This window comes from Eumetopias jubatus, unplaced genomic scaffold (genome assembly GCF_037043125.1).
Source record: "Eumetopias jubatus isolate StellerSeaLion01/CBP00866 unplaced genomic scaffold, mEumJub1_p1.0 scaffold_4, whole genome shotgun sequence".
Classification (NCBI taxonomy): domain Eukaryota; kingdom Metazoa; phylum Chordata; class Mammalia; order Carnivora; family Otariidae; genus Eumetopias; species Eumetopias jubatus.
This window is the reverse complement of record NW_028274810.1, coordinates 185,057,567-185,075,659: the sequence shown is the minus strand read 5'-3', so window position 1 is coordinate 185,075,659 and position 18,093 is coordinate 185,057,567. Positions and strand designations below refer to the sequence as shown.

General features: G+C 39.6%; 1 protein-coding gene across 5 annotated transcripts in view; it reads right to left on the bottom strand.

Annotated features, from left to right (window-relative positions):
- Positions 1-13,829, bottom strand: part of ST18 (ST18 C2H2C-type zinc finger transcription factor) — a 67,155-nt gene extending 53,326 nt beyond the window's left edge. For 2 of the 5 annotated variants that reach the window (XM_088023143.1, XM_088023145.1), the window contains exons 1-3: positions 13,640-13,829; positions 5,379-6,170; positions 630-764 (exon numbers count right to left, since the gene is read on the bottom strand). In XM_088023143.1, the coding sequence (XP_087879269.1) occupies positions 630-764; positions 5,379-6,170; positions 13,640-13,820 (1,108 nt within the window). In that variant the 5' untranslated portion in view covers positions 13,821-13,829. The remainder of the gene's footprint in view (positions 1-629; positions 765-5,378; positions 6,171-13,639) is intronic. The other 3 variants (XM_028119003.2, XM_088023144.1, XM_088023146.1) reach the window with 3 other exon arrangements.
- Between the last annotated feature and the right edge of the window lie 4,264 nt (positions 13,830-18,093).

Genomic DNA, 18,093 nt, shown 5'->3' with positions numbered 1-18,093 from the left:
CAGCCACACTCTGGGTGAGAAAGGACTATGTAGTCCACGGTGTATTAACCATGCCTTTTATTTTCTGCATTCTGATATTTTGTCATCTGGGGCCTTGCAAACCCTGGAGACACTGCCCTTTCAAAGGTAAACCAACCAATTGTCAGCCCACACCCAACTGCCTCCTTTATTAGACTCACACTCTCCACCTGCCAGGTATCAGACACCAACAGACAACCCCCAAGCTTTGGAGCCTACTGAAAGAAGTCAAACTAGCCAATCCTCAGCCTGTTTACTCTGCTCCTTCCCGCAGAAACCATTTTCCCCCCTGCCCCCACCCTGGCCCCTGACGACCTGGTGCCACTCTGTGTGGCCCTGCCTGGCGTGGCACGTCCCCTTCCCTCAGGAACTGTAACAAATTCTCTTCTCAATGTTGCTTGTCTCCTGATCTACTGTCCTAATTGTACCCCTAAGTTTTCTATTAATACACTGACTTTAAACACCCAGCTAGATGGAAATTGTCTTGACACAGAAAGGAAACTTTGTATTTCCACTCCGAATTCCACATTGGAGGAGAAAGAAGATAAGGTCATGATGCTGTGGTGCATAAAAGAAGAAGCCTACTGGTTTTAGGGATAAGTTGTACTCACTTTCCAGGGGAACCCGCACTTTGTGGGGGCACCCCGAAAGGCTGCGGTGGTGGGGATAGAGTCCCGTCACATGTCCTGTGCCATCGCACCCGGGGATAGGGCACTTGGTCTCCCTCTTTTCGGGCCTCGGTGAATCTACAGAGAAATTAAATCAAGAAATTCATTTGGCTCTTCTTTCCCTCCCCATTCACCAGAGTGGCCTTGCAAGGTGACATTCTCACTTCACTCAGTTTTTTACAGCATAAACATTCTTCTCACATTGCCTTGAATAAGACTCTCAACTAAGACCTGTGGAAGCATAAAAAATGTTTTCAGTTTTCTTGGTTTTCTAAGCAAAGGCTGACACAGGGCAAGGGAGTGTTAAAATACAGAGATAGTTTTAAGTTGTCATGTCACATATTGTAGTTAGAGTCTCATTATGAAAAATGAACCCTACGTCAGAGGCAGAGGATGCACAAGCTCCCAAAAAGGGGGGAAAAAAAGGTGAGAAAGAAGAAAGAATGTATTTAAACCAAACCTATCTCTTATTGAAAGGGTCTCAAGAAAGCCAGATTCAAAATGATAAAACAAAGAAGCCACCATATCTGAGAAAGGCTGCTCTGGTGTTGTCCCTGTGGGTCCCTGGCCTCCCGTGGCCCTAAGGTTCCAGGGCCAAGTGGCTACTCCCACATGTGTGCAGAGTCCACTCCGGCCAGAGTTAGGAAGGGAGTCAACAATGCCATTGTGTGCTATGGCCACGCAGTCGGCAGTGCTGCAGAGGCCCCAGATCCCCAAACTCCGATGTTTTGCCTCTTTGGATCAGTACAGAGCCCCTACGGAGAAGCAGCATTCATTTTACTCTGAATGCAGAAACTGAAAACCCAGGCGATAGGAAGACGGCCCGGCAAGGAAACGTTCCAGGAGGTGTGGGAATACAGAATGGGGACGGCCTTGAGTGGTCTGCGCCGCCAAGAACATTGGGGTGCGGGAGGGGACCATAGGTGCCACGGGGCGGAGAGAAGGGGCAACTTGTAACACCGCTTGTCAGGCTACAATGGGGCATCGGCCTAGAGGGGGAGGGCGGAAGACAAGCTGGAGTTTCAATCTTCCGGTGCACACTTTGCTGAGGCTTAGATGAAAGCCTATATAAATATGTAAAATAAATGAGGATTATCATGAATATTGGTGGGGTTAGAGCTAACAGAGAAGAGGCCTTCTGTAGACATTTTCATATTCGTGATCCAGATAGTAAGTACATAAACTTAAAACAGAAATGCCTAGTTGGAGCCCAGATCAGCCCCCTAACCTGTGCCTGGAATGATGTACCAATCACTGGGGCAAGCTTGTCACTCAGCATTGCCGGAACCAGCATCACAACGGGCACGGGGGCCTCAGAGAAAGGACCAGTGTGGACTGGAGGCTGGCCGCAGGCTTCTCAGAACACGAAGTATCAGGAATAATGAATCCACTTGATGCTGAGAGCGAAAATAAATAATCTGTGTGATCCTGCCTTAGGAAAGCTGCCGGTGGTGGACTAGGGGGCAGAGTCCTGCCATGTGAGGATGTGGAGGGCCCATATGCTCCTGCTCCAAGCGTGGTACCGAGAGCAGAGAAATGTCACGGGTTGCGACAGACATCTCCAGGGTGGAATATTGCGATGAGCAGACGTGCCTCTGTGATACCACACCACCCCAGTTGTTGGATGATAAATGGTCCTGGGCAGATGGGCACAGCAGGTTGTATGTAATGCAATTATTTGGGGGCATGCTTTCAGTACAGGGGGAGGAGCCAAGGATCCTTCAAGTTAGGCACACACTGCCTGGGAGGGAAGTTCAGCAGAGAGAAAACTGGAAATCGAAAGAGAGAAATGAACAGCCCAAAGACAGGGATACCTTGAGTAGCAGACATTTATGTTTCATGAGAGACAGGACTTAAATGCCCTGGTATTGGGACTGTTCTCTGTCTTTTGCAAGAAACAAAGAGGCATATTAAGAGTTTTGACATGTTCTATGATTTTATGGCTATATATTTTACTTAATCCAAAAATGTTGCCAAATTTGAAGTTGTTTCAGGCCTATAATATCTGTAGACGGAAAGTTGAAAATCTTTGAAGTTTGATTCAAGTGACATTAGGGGGGTTGACACTGTGTACGAGAGGGAATTAGAAACGAGGAGAAGCAAGGTGGATTTTGATGCCCTTCCTCCCTTGGACCTGGTCCAGGTGAGGCCACATTTCTAAACCACATTGAAAGGTTTGGCGCCGCGCATTTCCCCTCCTTGCCACATTATTTGTCTATAGGAAGCCAGAGAGGGTGTGGGAGATAAGGCAGGGCTGGCACCTGACCAGGTGTGGTCCTCTGACAGACTGCAAGCTTCCTCTGCTGGGCGAGACAGATGCCATGAAATGCTCTGTGGGGCAGAACCTGTTTGCATGATAAGAAGCCAGAGCTTGAGCTCTCAGGTGACTCTCAGGCCTGGCTCTTCCTCTCCTTTTATTTTCTTTGCTGAATGCTGCATAATGAGAGTGACCTTATCTTCTGGTGACCTTACACGCCCATATGCCCGGGACTGTCTTATTCACACCTGATATTATCCTGCGGTTGTTCAGAGCACTCCCCTTGGCTCTGAAAAGTGTCTTAGGCTGTACAATAAGTTCTATGGTGACTCCACATGCGCTTTGACATAAAGTCTCACTAAATGCTTAGTAGCAACAAGATAGTCATTTTTTTTTTTTTAAGAATTGCTGACTCATCTGAAGCCTTGGGTAAAACGATATTTTAAAATGTAGTGCTCTCTCCTTTAACAGAAGGGTCGCATACTCGAGGTATACGGGAAATTAGGATGGTATTGTGGAGAGCGTGAATTGTCAGTCAGTACAAGTATTGACCTAGGAGCATGGAATGCACACCAGAGAAAGAAGCCATTGTCTCCCACATCCGGGACAAGGAACAGGAAGGCGAATACCTAATTTGGACTTTGCAAGTATCCTCTAGACAAAGCCTATAATTCCCATGCATTATGGGCTTTACCTCTTTTTGCCTGTTTCATACTAGTCTAGTCTGGATCTTCTTGCATAGACTTTGAATACGAAAAGGCAGGACCAGCCCTCACCCAATAGGATATACTGTTGAGTCAGCCAGACTCATTCATAACTCTCTAAATCTTATATCACCCATGTTTACAAACACAGATTCTACTGCCTTGTTGGTTTTTGAAAACAAAAATTTTTAAGTTCTATAAAAATGACCAAAGGATTGTTAAATATTTTAAGCTATGGCACAAATAATTAAAGTTTCTCCAAACACTGAATTTCACTGGCTGGAAGGTATCACCAATTGTAACATGGAACATCATTTTGTGTGTTAGCAAAGAAAGAAAAAAATTATTGAAAACTAAATTATGACACACTCTTCTGATTTCAGAGATGTTAAAATGGGAAAACTGTGTATCTTAGAATGAATGAAATATAGTAGATGACAAATTATGATGTTTTGGGATTTGAAGTAAATTTTATCTATTTTTTTTTTTTTGGTTTTGTAGTCCATAAAAAAAAAAAATAACAAACATACACACAGGCAAGTTTAGCAAGTTGCATATTAGTAGTGTGCACAGAGTTCATAGTGGGTCCTGTCCCAAACCATACACTGCTCATTGATATTCTGTCTCGGTCCCAACCCTGGCAGTGTGTTTGCATAGTATTATTATCTTGCTCCTCACTACATGACATTTTATTCTTTGTTTTGTTTTCTCAGCTCTGAGCTGCAAGACAATAATTGACAAGATTGTAGGTGAGTACTAAAATAGACCCAACATGACAAAATATACAGTTCATTTCTGCATAAATCTCAGCAAGCAGATCATCCAAACCATAACTAACATATTATTCTTGTAAGCCCCCTGGGGCCATGATCTTGATTTTCTTTAAGATATTTCTAATTCTATGGTTCTTAGACTTTAAGGTACGCAGGAATCATCTGAAAAACGCGCTTAAAAAAATGCAAGTTCTGGAGCAGTAAGTCTGATAGGATCCTGGAAATACCCACCTTAAACAAGCCTTCTAGGCACTTGAGAACCACCATTTGGGAATTATCACTAGGCCCATATGGTGTAAGACTCAGCGTGGGGGGTGGAGTAGCATTATGGGGGATGGGACACAATTTCCCTAAAGTTGAGGAACAGTTTTAAGGCCTCCTCCAAGCACATTTATTCTTCTCATTCATGTTTGGACTAGACATTTGTGGCCCTGAGTTAGAGAACTGATAAAAGCATCGGCTTATAAAGGCATTAACATCCAGTTTTATCCTGCCTGACTTGCCAGTAGCTCGACATAATTTTGAAGCTCCAAAGGAGTCAGATGATCCCAGAAAGAAAGTGGGAAAGAAAACTTAAATTTATGGAATTGATTTCATTATAATAAAATGATTTAAAATCCAAAAAGTACTAATGTACCTCTAACATGTCCAATATAGCACTGTACAAGTACTATATATTTTTTAAAAGCTGTCAAATTAAGAGAAAAAGAGGCAATGATTCTTTTTTTGTGTGTAAAAACATTGCAAAACTGACCAAGCTTGATCTGAGAACAACCTAGAGAGCAGAGAGAGAGAGAAAAAAAAGAAATAGTTTATTTTATAATATGAATTGGTTTTTTAAATTTCATCAAGTTGTCAAAAGCTATCTGGAAGTGGTAATCAAATCTTACTAATTTTTCTTCCAACACTCAAAGAAATTTTATTCCTAAAATAAATGCAAAAAAAAAATGTGTCTTACGTTTATTGTTAAAGATTTGTCTTCCACCCATGTCAATAACTTTGGTTTGCCTCCTTTCCCCAGCAAGGTGCTCCAGTAGAAACCTGTCCAACTCTTTGTAGGTGTTGTGGAAAACACAACCTCGCTCAGCCTGGAGAGCAATTGCCTGCTCCAGCAAACTCAAGTTCCCCTTCGCCTTCTCCCGGTCAGCAGACTCTTCTGTCATGCCTTCCAGACACGCATTATCTTCTTCCTCCATCCCAGCAAATGAGGGCTGGGCTTTGCTGTCCCCTGGTTCCATGTGAGCAGTCTGTGGGTCTCTCCTTTCTGTTTCAGAATCACACATGTTTTCACAAGAGATAAACTTGTCACCTTCAGTTTTTATTTCAGGAACTTCCAATAGGTCTTTTCTATTATCCACTAAAATATACTTTGGGACCCTGTGTGGTTTGGTTTCTTCTGAGAAGTTGGAGCTACTGTCCCAACCATTCTCCACACTTTCAGAGTTACTTTCACTGTCATCTGAGGAGCAGAACTGAAGCTGGGAATCATCGATTTTTTCTTTTCCATCATCAGAATGAATCATAAAGCACTCATCAGCTTCATCACTCTCTGCTTTTAGAGACTGGATGCCACTGTCATTTAAATTCTCACTTATGGTCTGAACAGAAACATTTTTTTCAAATTTTCCCAAGTGCACTAAAGATTTGACCACGAGCTCTTGATAGCAGCCATATCTGTCTTCCTTCCCATCGGAGTTTTCTTGTGCAGTCGAATGAAGGTTCTCATCCATAGGTTTTCTCACGATTTCTTCTATGGAAAAAGAAAGCCAATATTTAAAAAACAACAGCAAAAGATATTTTAAGAAAATTGCAGCAATATGTAGATGATAGATGGATTTATATATATTTACACAATAAGTACAATATGCGAATATGTGGGCTCTATCAATTTTCTAAACACTGAAGAGAAAAATATATATGAATGAATATGAAGCAAAACAAAACAGACCTTAATATTCTGAGAATTGCATTTAAAGAAGTGAGCTAGTAGAATTTTCAGCATATTAAGAGCTAATTATTTCCAGGATACTGAAATAGATACTTAACAATAACGGAGTGCTGAATGTGAAATTGTTGTAACTGTACCTCTTACATTTGCAAATCTTAGCCAACCAGAAGGAAATCAAATATGCATAATACTATGCATTATAAAGGAAACATTCATCAGATTTCTCTGCTAGCATGGCAATGTATTTTCAAAGCTTTTTTTTTTTTTGATGTAGTGATGTAGTGTTCCATGATTCACTGTTTGCGTATAACACCCAGTGCTCCATTCAGTATGTGCCCTCTTTAATACCCATCACCAGGTTAACCATCCCCCCACGCCCTCCCCTCTAGAACCCTCAGTTTGTTGCTCAGAGTCCATGGTCTCTCATGGTTCGTCTCCTCTTCCGATTTCCCTTCATTTTTCCCTTCCTGCTATCTTTTTTTTTTTAACTTGTAATATATTATTTGGTTTATGTTCACTACCTCCACAGTTTCTCAAACATACTTCCAGATTTTATGGAATGTTAGCTAAAAGATAAAATACATCCACATACAGATGATAACTAAAAGAGTTCTAAAGCTTTCAAGGCTTCCTGTTGACTTTCAGAACTGTCACACAGAAATTCCATGCCAATGGAAATACAAGTAAATGGGAGAATTAGCATCATCAAATATCTTTTTTAAAAAGGATTATTTATTTATTTATTTATTTGAGAGAGAGAGAGAGAGAGAGAGAGAGAGAGAGAAAGAGGGACTGAAAGAGAGAGAGATTGAGAGCAGACGGAGAGAATCTCCAGCAGGGAGAGGCTGAGCACAGGGCCTGCCACAGGGCTCGATCTCACGTCCCTGAGATCATGACCTGAGCTGATATCAGAAAGTTGGAAGCTTAACCGACTGAGCCACCCAGGCTCTCCAGCATGATCAAATGTGTAAAATAGTGGCACATTTCTTGCATGCATTTGTGTAAGAAGGCAATGAGACGAGAGGTGGAGATGGTTGGAGTATGTAGAACATTAACTAATTGTTTTCAGAAGCGGGCCGACTGGAGTCTTAACAGTCAAAGAGCCTAGGGACTAAGAACAGGTCTCCACGTGCCAGTCTGTCCAGGACAGTCCACTGGTTCTGTCCCAGTCTGGTTGTCAGGATTATCCCCTTCCCTCTTGGAGTGGCCCAGCTGCAGTGACAGTATGTGTGTGTCTACAGTCATATGTATGTGTGTACGCATATATATATACACACGTATGTGGGTGTGTGTATGTGTGTGTGTGTGTGTGTGTGTGTATATATATAGTATATACATAATGATAGCCTACTCAAGCCTGTCCCAATGGAAACACACCAATAAAGGGTGCAATTCAGGGTGCAGATCTGCTAGTGACCCAGCAGCCCTGGTTTAGCAAGCACAGTGGTCTGGGGAGCATGACACCCAGCATACATGCGGCTGTGTAAAGCGCCAGACAACCCAGGAATGGTCCCCTTATATTCACTAAGACAAAAAAAAAAAGAAGAAGAAGAAGAAGAAGAAGGAAGAAGAAGAAAAAAAAAGAAGCAGGACCGTTTCTGCGTCTCTGAAGGCAAAGTGGGGGATGGGCAACACAAAATAATAAGCCCCCTTAAAGACTGTGAAAGACACCAAGTGTGTTAATAAACATCTTTGGAGGGAAGAAAAGGACAGCCATCCTGTGTGATGGCTGCAGGAGAGGGTGTCTGTGCAGGAGACAATGTGCCTTTTTTGGTCTCATTTAATTTTTTATAAACATTGTCTCTGACAAGGACACTCAAAAATACATCTCCATCATCTTCCTTTCTGGCAATTATCTCCCTAAATCAACACTGGGCTGCCAGGATCAAGTAAATATTGCCATAGTAACTAAAAGCATTTTTGGATGAAGGGAAGAATTTAGTCACAACACTAGCCCCTTTAAATAATGCTGATTATAGGGTGCAGTCTTTTGTTGGGATCTATTCAACATAAACTGAAAAATTTAACATTTTACTTCCTAGAAAAGAGGCTGGATAAACAAGCACATCATATGTGATAGGATGGTCTATTCCCTTCGGAATTCATATCAGAGGAATTCCAGGTTTAAATAATATATTAAACATAGTCTAAAATGCAAATGAAGTTTTTCTCAATATCACGGTTGGCTATTAGGAGAAAGTGTAAAGGGTTATAATAATTTTAAAGTATTATGAACTACAGAAAACAAATAAAAAGCATTTTCAGTGAATATGCTCAATTCATTGAACTGTTCTCTCACTCCACTTAACTACCCACATGTGTACAATAATGATTTATAGACATTATACCTAATTATGCATATTTGGGCTGTGTTAGAGTGCTAACAAAAGCTCTAGAAAGCAACAATTACCTCTGTTGCTTAGCTACATAGTTTAAAATATTCCTATTAAGTGCAGATCACCAGAGAGGCGGGAGTGACAAAAACGCACATGTGCACGACAATGCGTTTCACTGTGCTGCTGCCAACTGCTAGCATTTTGGGTCATTTCCAGTTTACATAATTGTTTGGTTCAACTGTTTGTTATATGCTAAAAGAAAATATTTATTAATTATTCTTCAGAAAGAGAGGAGTCCTGCCGATAGAGGTGCCTACGTGCATCGCACACGACAGTTTCCAGGGATGTTCCGCAAATCTGCAAACCAACTTTCCATATACCCACCCCTCTCTGGCTTTCACTGTCATTAGAAGAAAAAAAAAAAGTCGAGTTAGCTTTTGAACCTGACAGATCTGTGACGAGGTTTTTGTTTCTCTTAGCTTTGTAATGGGCTGCCTACGTGTTTACACTAGTGTGTTTTTATTTTCATGGGTGGCCTGGAGATTCATTTTGTACCTTGGTCATTGAAACAAGTAACCTCGTTTTGATTCTGGGCTTGTGTGCTCAAGTCCTTGCAAACCCCAAAGGCATCCTTGACCTTTCTGAACCCTGTGTCCTCATTCACACAGTGAGGCACACTGTGGAATTGACACGGGAGCCCACACAAAGCGGGTGCCACACAACAGGTGTTCAGTAAATGACATCTGTCTTCTCCCTTCCCCAGATACAAGTTCAGAGGATGGTAACGGCAGGGGATACATGAGACTCTCCACATAAATGAGGTGGGGCTTGTGTTCTGTTTAGAATAAGTGGTGAAACTGATCCCTGAGAGAGGGTACAGTCCACAGTGTCAAGGAGGCTCGGCCAGTTTACCACCCGGGCCACGCATGCTATAGAACTGCTCATCAACTGCCTTCAGAAACTGGAGCTTCAATGCACAGTGCACAATGTGGAGGGGAAACCTCAATGGGTTTGAGGTCCAGAGACTGGGGCCGAACTGCTGGCCCAGCACCACCTGCCTGTGTAAACTTGGGGCAGGCTTGTGTTTCCTGAATCCTGGATCCTCATCTTTTAAATGAGGATGATCCCAGTGACATCCTAGGACAATAAACTGTTATGTTCCTGGCATGGTGTTCAGTTCTTTATTGCATTTAATCTTTACAGTAATGACAAGAAAGGGAGTTTCTGCTCCATTTTACAGAAGGGAAATGATTTTCTAAGGGGCTAGGGGTTTGCTCAAGATCACACAGCTAGCCAGTAGCGGTGGAGGTGGGGGTGGGGGGCTGACACAGGGCCATCCCTCTGCAACAAGCTACCCCAAATCCCATAGCCCAGGAAGGTCATATGTCTCAACTGATGTTTACATCTTAAGCAACCCTTAGGAGACACTGTTCAGAATACTAATAGTCCATTATTTTCCCAAGTTTGGGTACTTTCAAGGGTAAATTTATAGGAAGATACTAAAATACAATTGTCAGCTGACTTTCAATCAAAAAACGGTGACTCCTAAATTATAAATAAAATATGTAAAAATGAATCAACAGCAATAACAAGACAAAAATTAACAAGAAACCACGCCTTGGCTTTCTCAGTAAAAAAGTGTAGGACAGAAAATTCCTCGGGCACACTCCCCGGGGCTGGGGGGGGTGCAGTCAGAGAGTTGGATGTTTAGCTAGCACACCCCTTTCTCCTCCTGAAAGGATTTCGAAGTGTGGGGCAGGAGGAGGGGCCGGAGCTGGAAGACAACTTCTGTGACATGGAGTAAAAAATAAATAAATAAATGTTTTTGCCTGATATGAAAAAGTTCACATTTGTTTATTTGCTTGAAACCAAATTTCTACTCCAAGGGGTCTGATAATCCTAGAAAGCATTTGCTAATGATACTCACATTATGCGTCAGCGGTTCTGTCCCAAAACAACTTTAAAAATTCCTCTGAAAATCACAAATTTGGAGTTTGACTCCTTTAATACAACTGGATTTTATTATAATTGGATTTTAGTTCTGTTTCTGGAACTATCAAAGTTACTTGTATAGATAAATTAGTTTTCCAGATCTCTTGAATATGTAAATCTCGCTGGGAATAAAAGCCCTAGAAAAATGAACTTATCTTTCAAAGTTCTAAAATCAGAGTGGTTTATCCCTTATTTGCATTTTGTTGAAAGATAAGATTTGTTAAAACGATCATCTCAGCTCCTAGAGCTCCTACCATTGTGATAGATTTCCCTAAGTCATGAATGTGAGTTTAGAAACTGAGGAGGGACTCTACACATGTGGCTAATCTCACTTCTAGGTTACCCTTTTTTTCCTTGTCTGCATTGGGAAACCTCCTGGTAGTTGTCCTACCTCTTGGTAGTACTTTGCAAACTCGTCTTCTGTTTGCCCCAGTGAAGAAGGTGTATCTGTACGGTTTTGTCCACATTCCCTTCTATCACCATTAATACCTACCTGCCGCTCTTGGAAAGACAGCCAGTTGAGGGTATGAGATATCGTTTGCCATTAAATGGATTCAAGCTCAGGACCTTAGCATTCCTAAGCACTGTCCCCTTCATCATCTGGACCACTTGCTGAAGGCATAACTGGGCACACGCCTGCAAGGTAAAGACCTCGGGGTACCCAGAGTAAATGAGACGACAGGTGAAAATCCCCCATTATGAGTTAGGCACTAACTCAGCTCTCTTTCTTTCTGGGCGGTGAGGGGGGGTGGGGGGGTGGGTAACTTGCTCAGAGGACTGAAGACAGCTTAGTCTTTCAACTGGGGATAGGAGCATCTGTGACCTGTCATTTCTGGAAATGTGACTTTGTGATTGGATGTTATATAACACTGCTCTATCTACTTTTGGAAGGTAGTCAGAGCACGGGAGGATTGGATTATGGAGCACAGTTAGCTGGGAAATAATTATTTTGCTTATCCTTCAATTGTGTCCTAATTATCTTCTTTTCAACACCTACAAGCTGCATTACCTTAAGCATTAAATCTCTTTGGTCTTCAATGATCTCATCTGCAAATTTGGGACCATAATCATGCATATCTCATGTCATTGTTGGGTGGATTAAGTGATATAATTTATGCACCTGGAATATATTAAGAATTCAAAAATAATGGCCACTACTACTATAATGTCAGCATATTCATTATTAGTAGTGCTTCCAGTGCTAAATATAAAAATAGATAACATTTGTGAACCTACAAATAGATGTCCATCAGTGCTTATAACTGAATGTTTGACTGAGTACATTTTTTTTTTAATGGTAACATGAATTTATACATCTGAATGACTGAGTATATTTTGACAGAATATTTTCTTGGTGGATATTAAGCATCTATGATGATCACACAACTAACATAAAAGGCAGGAAATCAGTGGGCAGATAGAGTCCTTGTCCTCATGGCACTTATAAGAAAGGGTTGGTGTAAAAGATGCCCATTTAAAAAAGTACTCGGTGAATTAATGTCAACTAGATGAGTTATACCTTAAGCCTAACCACATCGATTCAAGGACCTTCCCTAATACTAGATTCAACCTACAATTTTCATAAATCAACAAAAAACTGACCAGCTCAAAGAAACAAAATGAGTCAAGGATGATTATAATTTACAGATGAGTGACGAGGCTTTAAGCCATATGCTAAATATGGAGAAGCCAGGACATTTGCTTAAATATTGTCAAATCAGCATACAACTTTGTTTTCACTACAGAATCTCAAACTACTTGCAAGCCAAGATTACTGAAGATCTAATGGTTGTGCCTGACATTTGTATTCAGTTGGTCAGTATGCTTTTAACATCTTTTCCACTAATCCCTCTCACTATTACTGTAATTCTGTCTATAATTGATATTTATGATCTAAGAGCCCTTTGCTTTTGGTTTGTATAATACATACTTCTCTTCAAATAACATCATATTTAGTATGTTTTGATTCCTTAAAAAGTCACATTCAGAAAAAATGTATTTCATAGACTATATGTACACCTCATTTCATTTTCTAATCACTCAAGCTTTTGATTTCCATTTATTTTTTTCATAAATTTTTGATATATTTTGCATGTCCTTCAATTTCAGCCTCAAGCACAAAGTGGTTGGTGCTGGTTCAACTCCTGGAGGCACTGTGACTACCATGAACCTAATAGGAGTAACTGTGAACTGGGGAGAAACACATCCTAAAATTTCAAAATAGTAACTATATGTCACTTAGCATGCAAACAGCATTTCGTGAGTAAGTGAAGAATTGAATTCATGAAATATAATGTGTGCCTAAAGGTAACTGAAAATTATTTCAGAACTAATGGGCACACTGATACATTTTCTATAACACATCATTTTCCTACTGAAGGATCTAGGCTGTCAACTTTAGGTCCCTTCTGCTAAGTCCATTGTTGTAAGTATTTATCTTAAAAATGGTGAAAAGATTAAGGTCACAAGTCACCTGCATTAGTCTGTGTTGTTAATACCTATTATATTTGGGGGGGGCAAATAATATTCTGTATGTTTATAAAACAAAAAAGTAAATACTTTATATATGTCATATCTTAGATACCTTAAGCTTAAATATGTCCTTTTATTTTCAAGGGTTCTTTCAGGGATAGACATCTGTCCTATTAAGGAGTCAAGGTACTCTTTAAGGCTTAGTAGGTTTTATTTTCCTCAAAAAGAGGCACACTCCAATTCTGTGCTTTTGAAAATGGACTCAGGCCAGAACTCTCTATGACTTATATTTAGACTCTCCTGATAAAAAAATCAGCTCTCAGTAAATGGATGCTGAGTGAAATAAATGTTTGGTTTTGCTTTCAAATGGGAACTTGCTTCTATAGTCAAACAGACTATATGTTCTACACCAGTTAAGACAGGCTTTGGTGCCAGGGAGGAGATAAAGTCTGGGCTATTCCCGCTTGCTACCTGTGGCAGTGCGATCGCTGGCTTCTGGGAGGCCATCTTCCTCTTCCACCTCAGTCCTGTCATCACATTCTTCTCTGCAGTCCAGGTTTGGGCTGTAGTGTCGGGGCTTCATTAGCAGGGATTTTCTCTTGTTGACTGGGACGCCCAAAGCCTGCTCTGCAGCTTTCCTCTTCTTTGCCATGGAGCAATCATATGCAGTGCTGTAGTGATTGAGGCAAATTAAGAACATGGAGAAAGATTTTACTGCTACTTGCCATTTGAGTTCCATGAAGTATAACCCAAAGCCTGTGGAACCTGGGACTAAAGGTTTAGGGTTAGTTGTTGGCACTAATGAAAACAGCCCATCCACTGAATCTACTGAACTATGTGGATTCTATTTTACTGCCTATCAGAAGAGTTAAAAAAAAATCATCCTTAATCCTGAGTAAGCATATGTTAATCTGTGCTTTGCTTGGCACTACATTAAATATCCAGGGAGGGATGAAACAAGATTTGCACTGGTTTGCTAATCCTAAGAAACAGCTAATGTGAAAAATATACCACCAGACACAAAAAAAGTGTCCAGTATGGATAAATCATAAGGTTTTTCAAATAGTTGTTTGCTACCCAAACTGCTCATCTCTGCTGCAGTTACGCACCAAACTTGAGATGCCCACATCCCAAGCTTTGACCTGAAAGAGAAAAGCATAAAAGGAGGGGCAAGCTAGGAACATTCCATCAACCCATCTCCAGTCACACATATACACACACATTTAAAAAAAAAAAAAGGTGAAAAGATGTTACCTGGCATTCTGCCTTCTGATTCTCACCCATTTGGCACACAGAACAAACAAATAAAAGGAGGAAAAATAAGATTGGATTTCACAAAAATGGACAACAGTTTATCCTTACTCCTGTCCTCATATGATTTTATTTGGAAATGCTCCTGCGGGCGGCCCTTTCAAAACGGATTTCCTACATATAGCTCACTCAGAATTAATGCAGATCATTCTATGTGCTGAAGTTAAGACAAACATCCTCTTGGCAAGATCCAGAAAGACCAGAGGGTTTAGCCCACAGTGAGTCTGTGAGAGATATTTATTAAATGCCCTTTGAAGAAAAATGCAAGAGATTTAGAAGCAAAGATCCAGAATAGAGAATCTTAGACTCAGAGTATTTGAGATATTACTTACTCCAACACACACAAAAAAAAATGATTGAATACTCAGTAATATTATCAAATAAATGAAAGTCTTAAATTGTTCTCTCAGGAATATCAATGCAAAGATGGTGGCCCATTCATAAAAAATGATTATAGTTGTATATGAATTCTTGAACTTAGAACAGTAGATTAAAAAAACTTCAGAGGGGAAGAAAAAGGGGGTACTATTCCTTCTAGGAAAAACAAAAGACTCTGGAAGGAAAGATAATCCAAGAGGGTTACAAATCTCTCAAAAAAGATTAAAAAGTGGATAACTGAAAATTATCCTGACAAAGAGAACAGTGAAGTTCCCAAACAAATTAATTTCCCTTTGCAAAATCTCTCCCATGAGCCCAAATTTAAAGTGACCCTGTACAGAAGATGGAGCAAAAGAGAATATAACCAGATGACTATGGGAGCAAAAACCTGCCTTTATATGGAGACTGTCAAAAGTGGAAACCTACATCTGCTGGTTTGTCACAGAAAAGCCTACAACATGTGGTTATGATATAATAGGAGTAGGCATAAAGAACCAGAACTACCCTTAGCACTAGTGTTCTTTGCCAAGGAGACTGACCTCAGAAGGAAGAGGGACAGAGAAACATATCAAAAAGGATACATTTCCTAGGTATGTGAGGTGAGATTAAGAACTTCCCCAAACTAGTTAAAGTCTCCAGAATCAAGTGAACTTGCATCAAAGATGCTCAGAAAATATACAAGACCACTAAACTATTACCTCAAACCAAGAAGAGATGTTTCTGGCAAATATCATTCAGGTATTAAAGCAGGGAAGAAAAGTGGATTCTAAAAACCAATTTAAGCATACCATTGGTTCTGGGAAAGAGACCAAGAAAGTTTATCAAAACAAAGATTTGTCAGTACCAGGAAACATTGATCAATAAGACCTGGGTGGCAACTAGTTAAAAAGAACTGGTCTGTCAGAAAATTTCTTTCTTTGATGCTTGATGAATGAGGCTGAACATTTACTACCCATAACTTAGTCTTGTTAATATTGTTATCCAAATTTACTTATAAAGACAAGTATCATTCTCAAAATCATGTATCTGGTAATCAGTGGGGCTAATATTTGAATCCCAGGCTGCTGGAACCCAAAGCTCAGGCTCTCTCCTACATTTGCCAAATTAAAACAATTAATTTGGTTAATTTCCACATGCATTTGACAAATGAGTGAAGTAATACCTGGATAAACCAGCCACCTCTCTAACTGGAAAGGAGCTGCCTATCACAGGGGTTTGCCCAATGATTGAGGAGCAGATAAATAGGACACTCATCAGATCTAGAGATAATACTGAGTTGCAGCAATGGAATCATGTTGCAAATGTAATTAAGACCCCCCAAATGTCCATAGTCTGGAGTAGCAGAGTGAACCTAATGAGATGACACTTAATGGTAGTAAAAAACAAGTTCAGTGTTTAGGTCCAAATAAGAACTGTGCAAGGATGAAGGGGATATGTAAAGTTTTATCAAAAGTACAAATTTATCTTAAAATAAATGATTGTATTTGATACTGTGTATAAAGTTTAAGGAATATTATCTGTGTAATCTGAGAAAAATAATTGAATTTTTTGGAAGACCAAATTCCTTATCCCTCAAATACGGGTTATAATTTCTATATCATATGTTGTGGATAGAGAAGATAACATCTGTCCTTGTAGTGGCTAAAATAGGTTAAGATAGAACTGTTCTGACTCCCAGTTCAGTGCTCCTTGGACTCCATCAACACCAGGCTAATGCTGCCACAATGCAACATCACAAACTCTCTCCCTAGTACACTGTACAGATTTATGCATGCTTGTATGTCCATAAATGCATTCTAATTTTTTACATAGTATTTATATTTACATAAATTACATGAGATTTATACATAACATTTGCTTTAAATCTCACATTCTGTGCATTTCTCTATTGCAAAGTAGCCATGGCCCAGGAAGCATTTGGAGCTAAAATGAAAGGCTTCATAATAAATATTACCCTTTGTGTGTGCATGGAAAATGGTCCCTTTCCCTAGTTTTCCCTGAGGGCACACTATTTTGGCTTTATTGTGACACTTCACTGTGACACTGCAATGAGGGAAAGCCATGCTTTACATGTCACTGAAAGAAATGCCACAAAATGCTAACATATCTTCTCAAGGTTGCCAGAAATAATTTCCACTGGGTTGTGTTTTCCCATCTGTGGAGCTCTGAAATGTTAAGGAAATAAATGAGCTCTATTATCTATATTTTTCTAGTAGATGAGAAAGAAAGAGAAAAAATACACTCAGCCCTGCATTTATTGTTCTATTCAATCAAACTGTTGCTTTAAACATCCAGAGTCCTCGAGGGAACTTTATCAATGCACCAAATACCTTTCAACACCATATTTCATATCTGTGGTTTTGATTTTATTAAAATATCTTTAAAGATCTGTATTTTTACTTGAGAGAAATTTTGGGTTACATAATTGAGAAATGTTTCCATTTAGAAACTCAGATTCTAATTTGAAAATGGTATTCCCTTTGATGACAACATATGGCTGAAATTTTACTCAAAACAATGATTGAGGAAAACAACAATTAGATAACATTAATGATAGACTCAGTGCCAGAAGTATGTTTAGAAGTCAAGTTCATTGACCTTTCAGATTTCAAAAAAGAATACAACAAATTAGGGAACTATGAATCCCCAAAATCTGTCCAATAACTACTGGGCTCTACAGTTTCACAGTTTGTTTTCCACAGTAATAAATTCTCAATGCAAGTTATAAAAAGATATGCAACAAATTTAAAAATGCAGGTTCGGTATAGATATACTCTGAGCACACACCTCCAAAGAATAAAATAGAAAAAGCAATGAAAGTTATGTATCCCTGAGCCTAAGGAAATTATTTATATGCTCCATTTCTGTGGAATATTCATAGTGGGTATTCCTACAGATTTCTTTTAGTTAGGAAGAATACCAGAGACTTGTGGAAAGGAACCAAGAAGTATGAATTTGAATTAAGATAATTGGCAGAATAAAACAAAGGTAGAATGATTGAAAAAGAAAAAAAATAAACTATTATTATTTTCAGAGACATGATTTTATTTAAGGGAAATCCAAAAGATTCTACAGATAAAATATTAAAAGAAGGAAGCAAATATAATGATGTCATTTAAAATTATTTGAACTTCTATAAACCATCAATAAAAAATTAGGAAAAAAACCATTTATAATGCATAGAAATATAAAATGCTTAGGAATAAACCTAACAAAAGATGCATAAAACTTATATA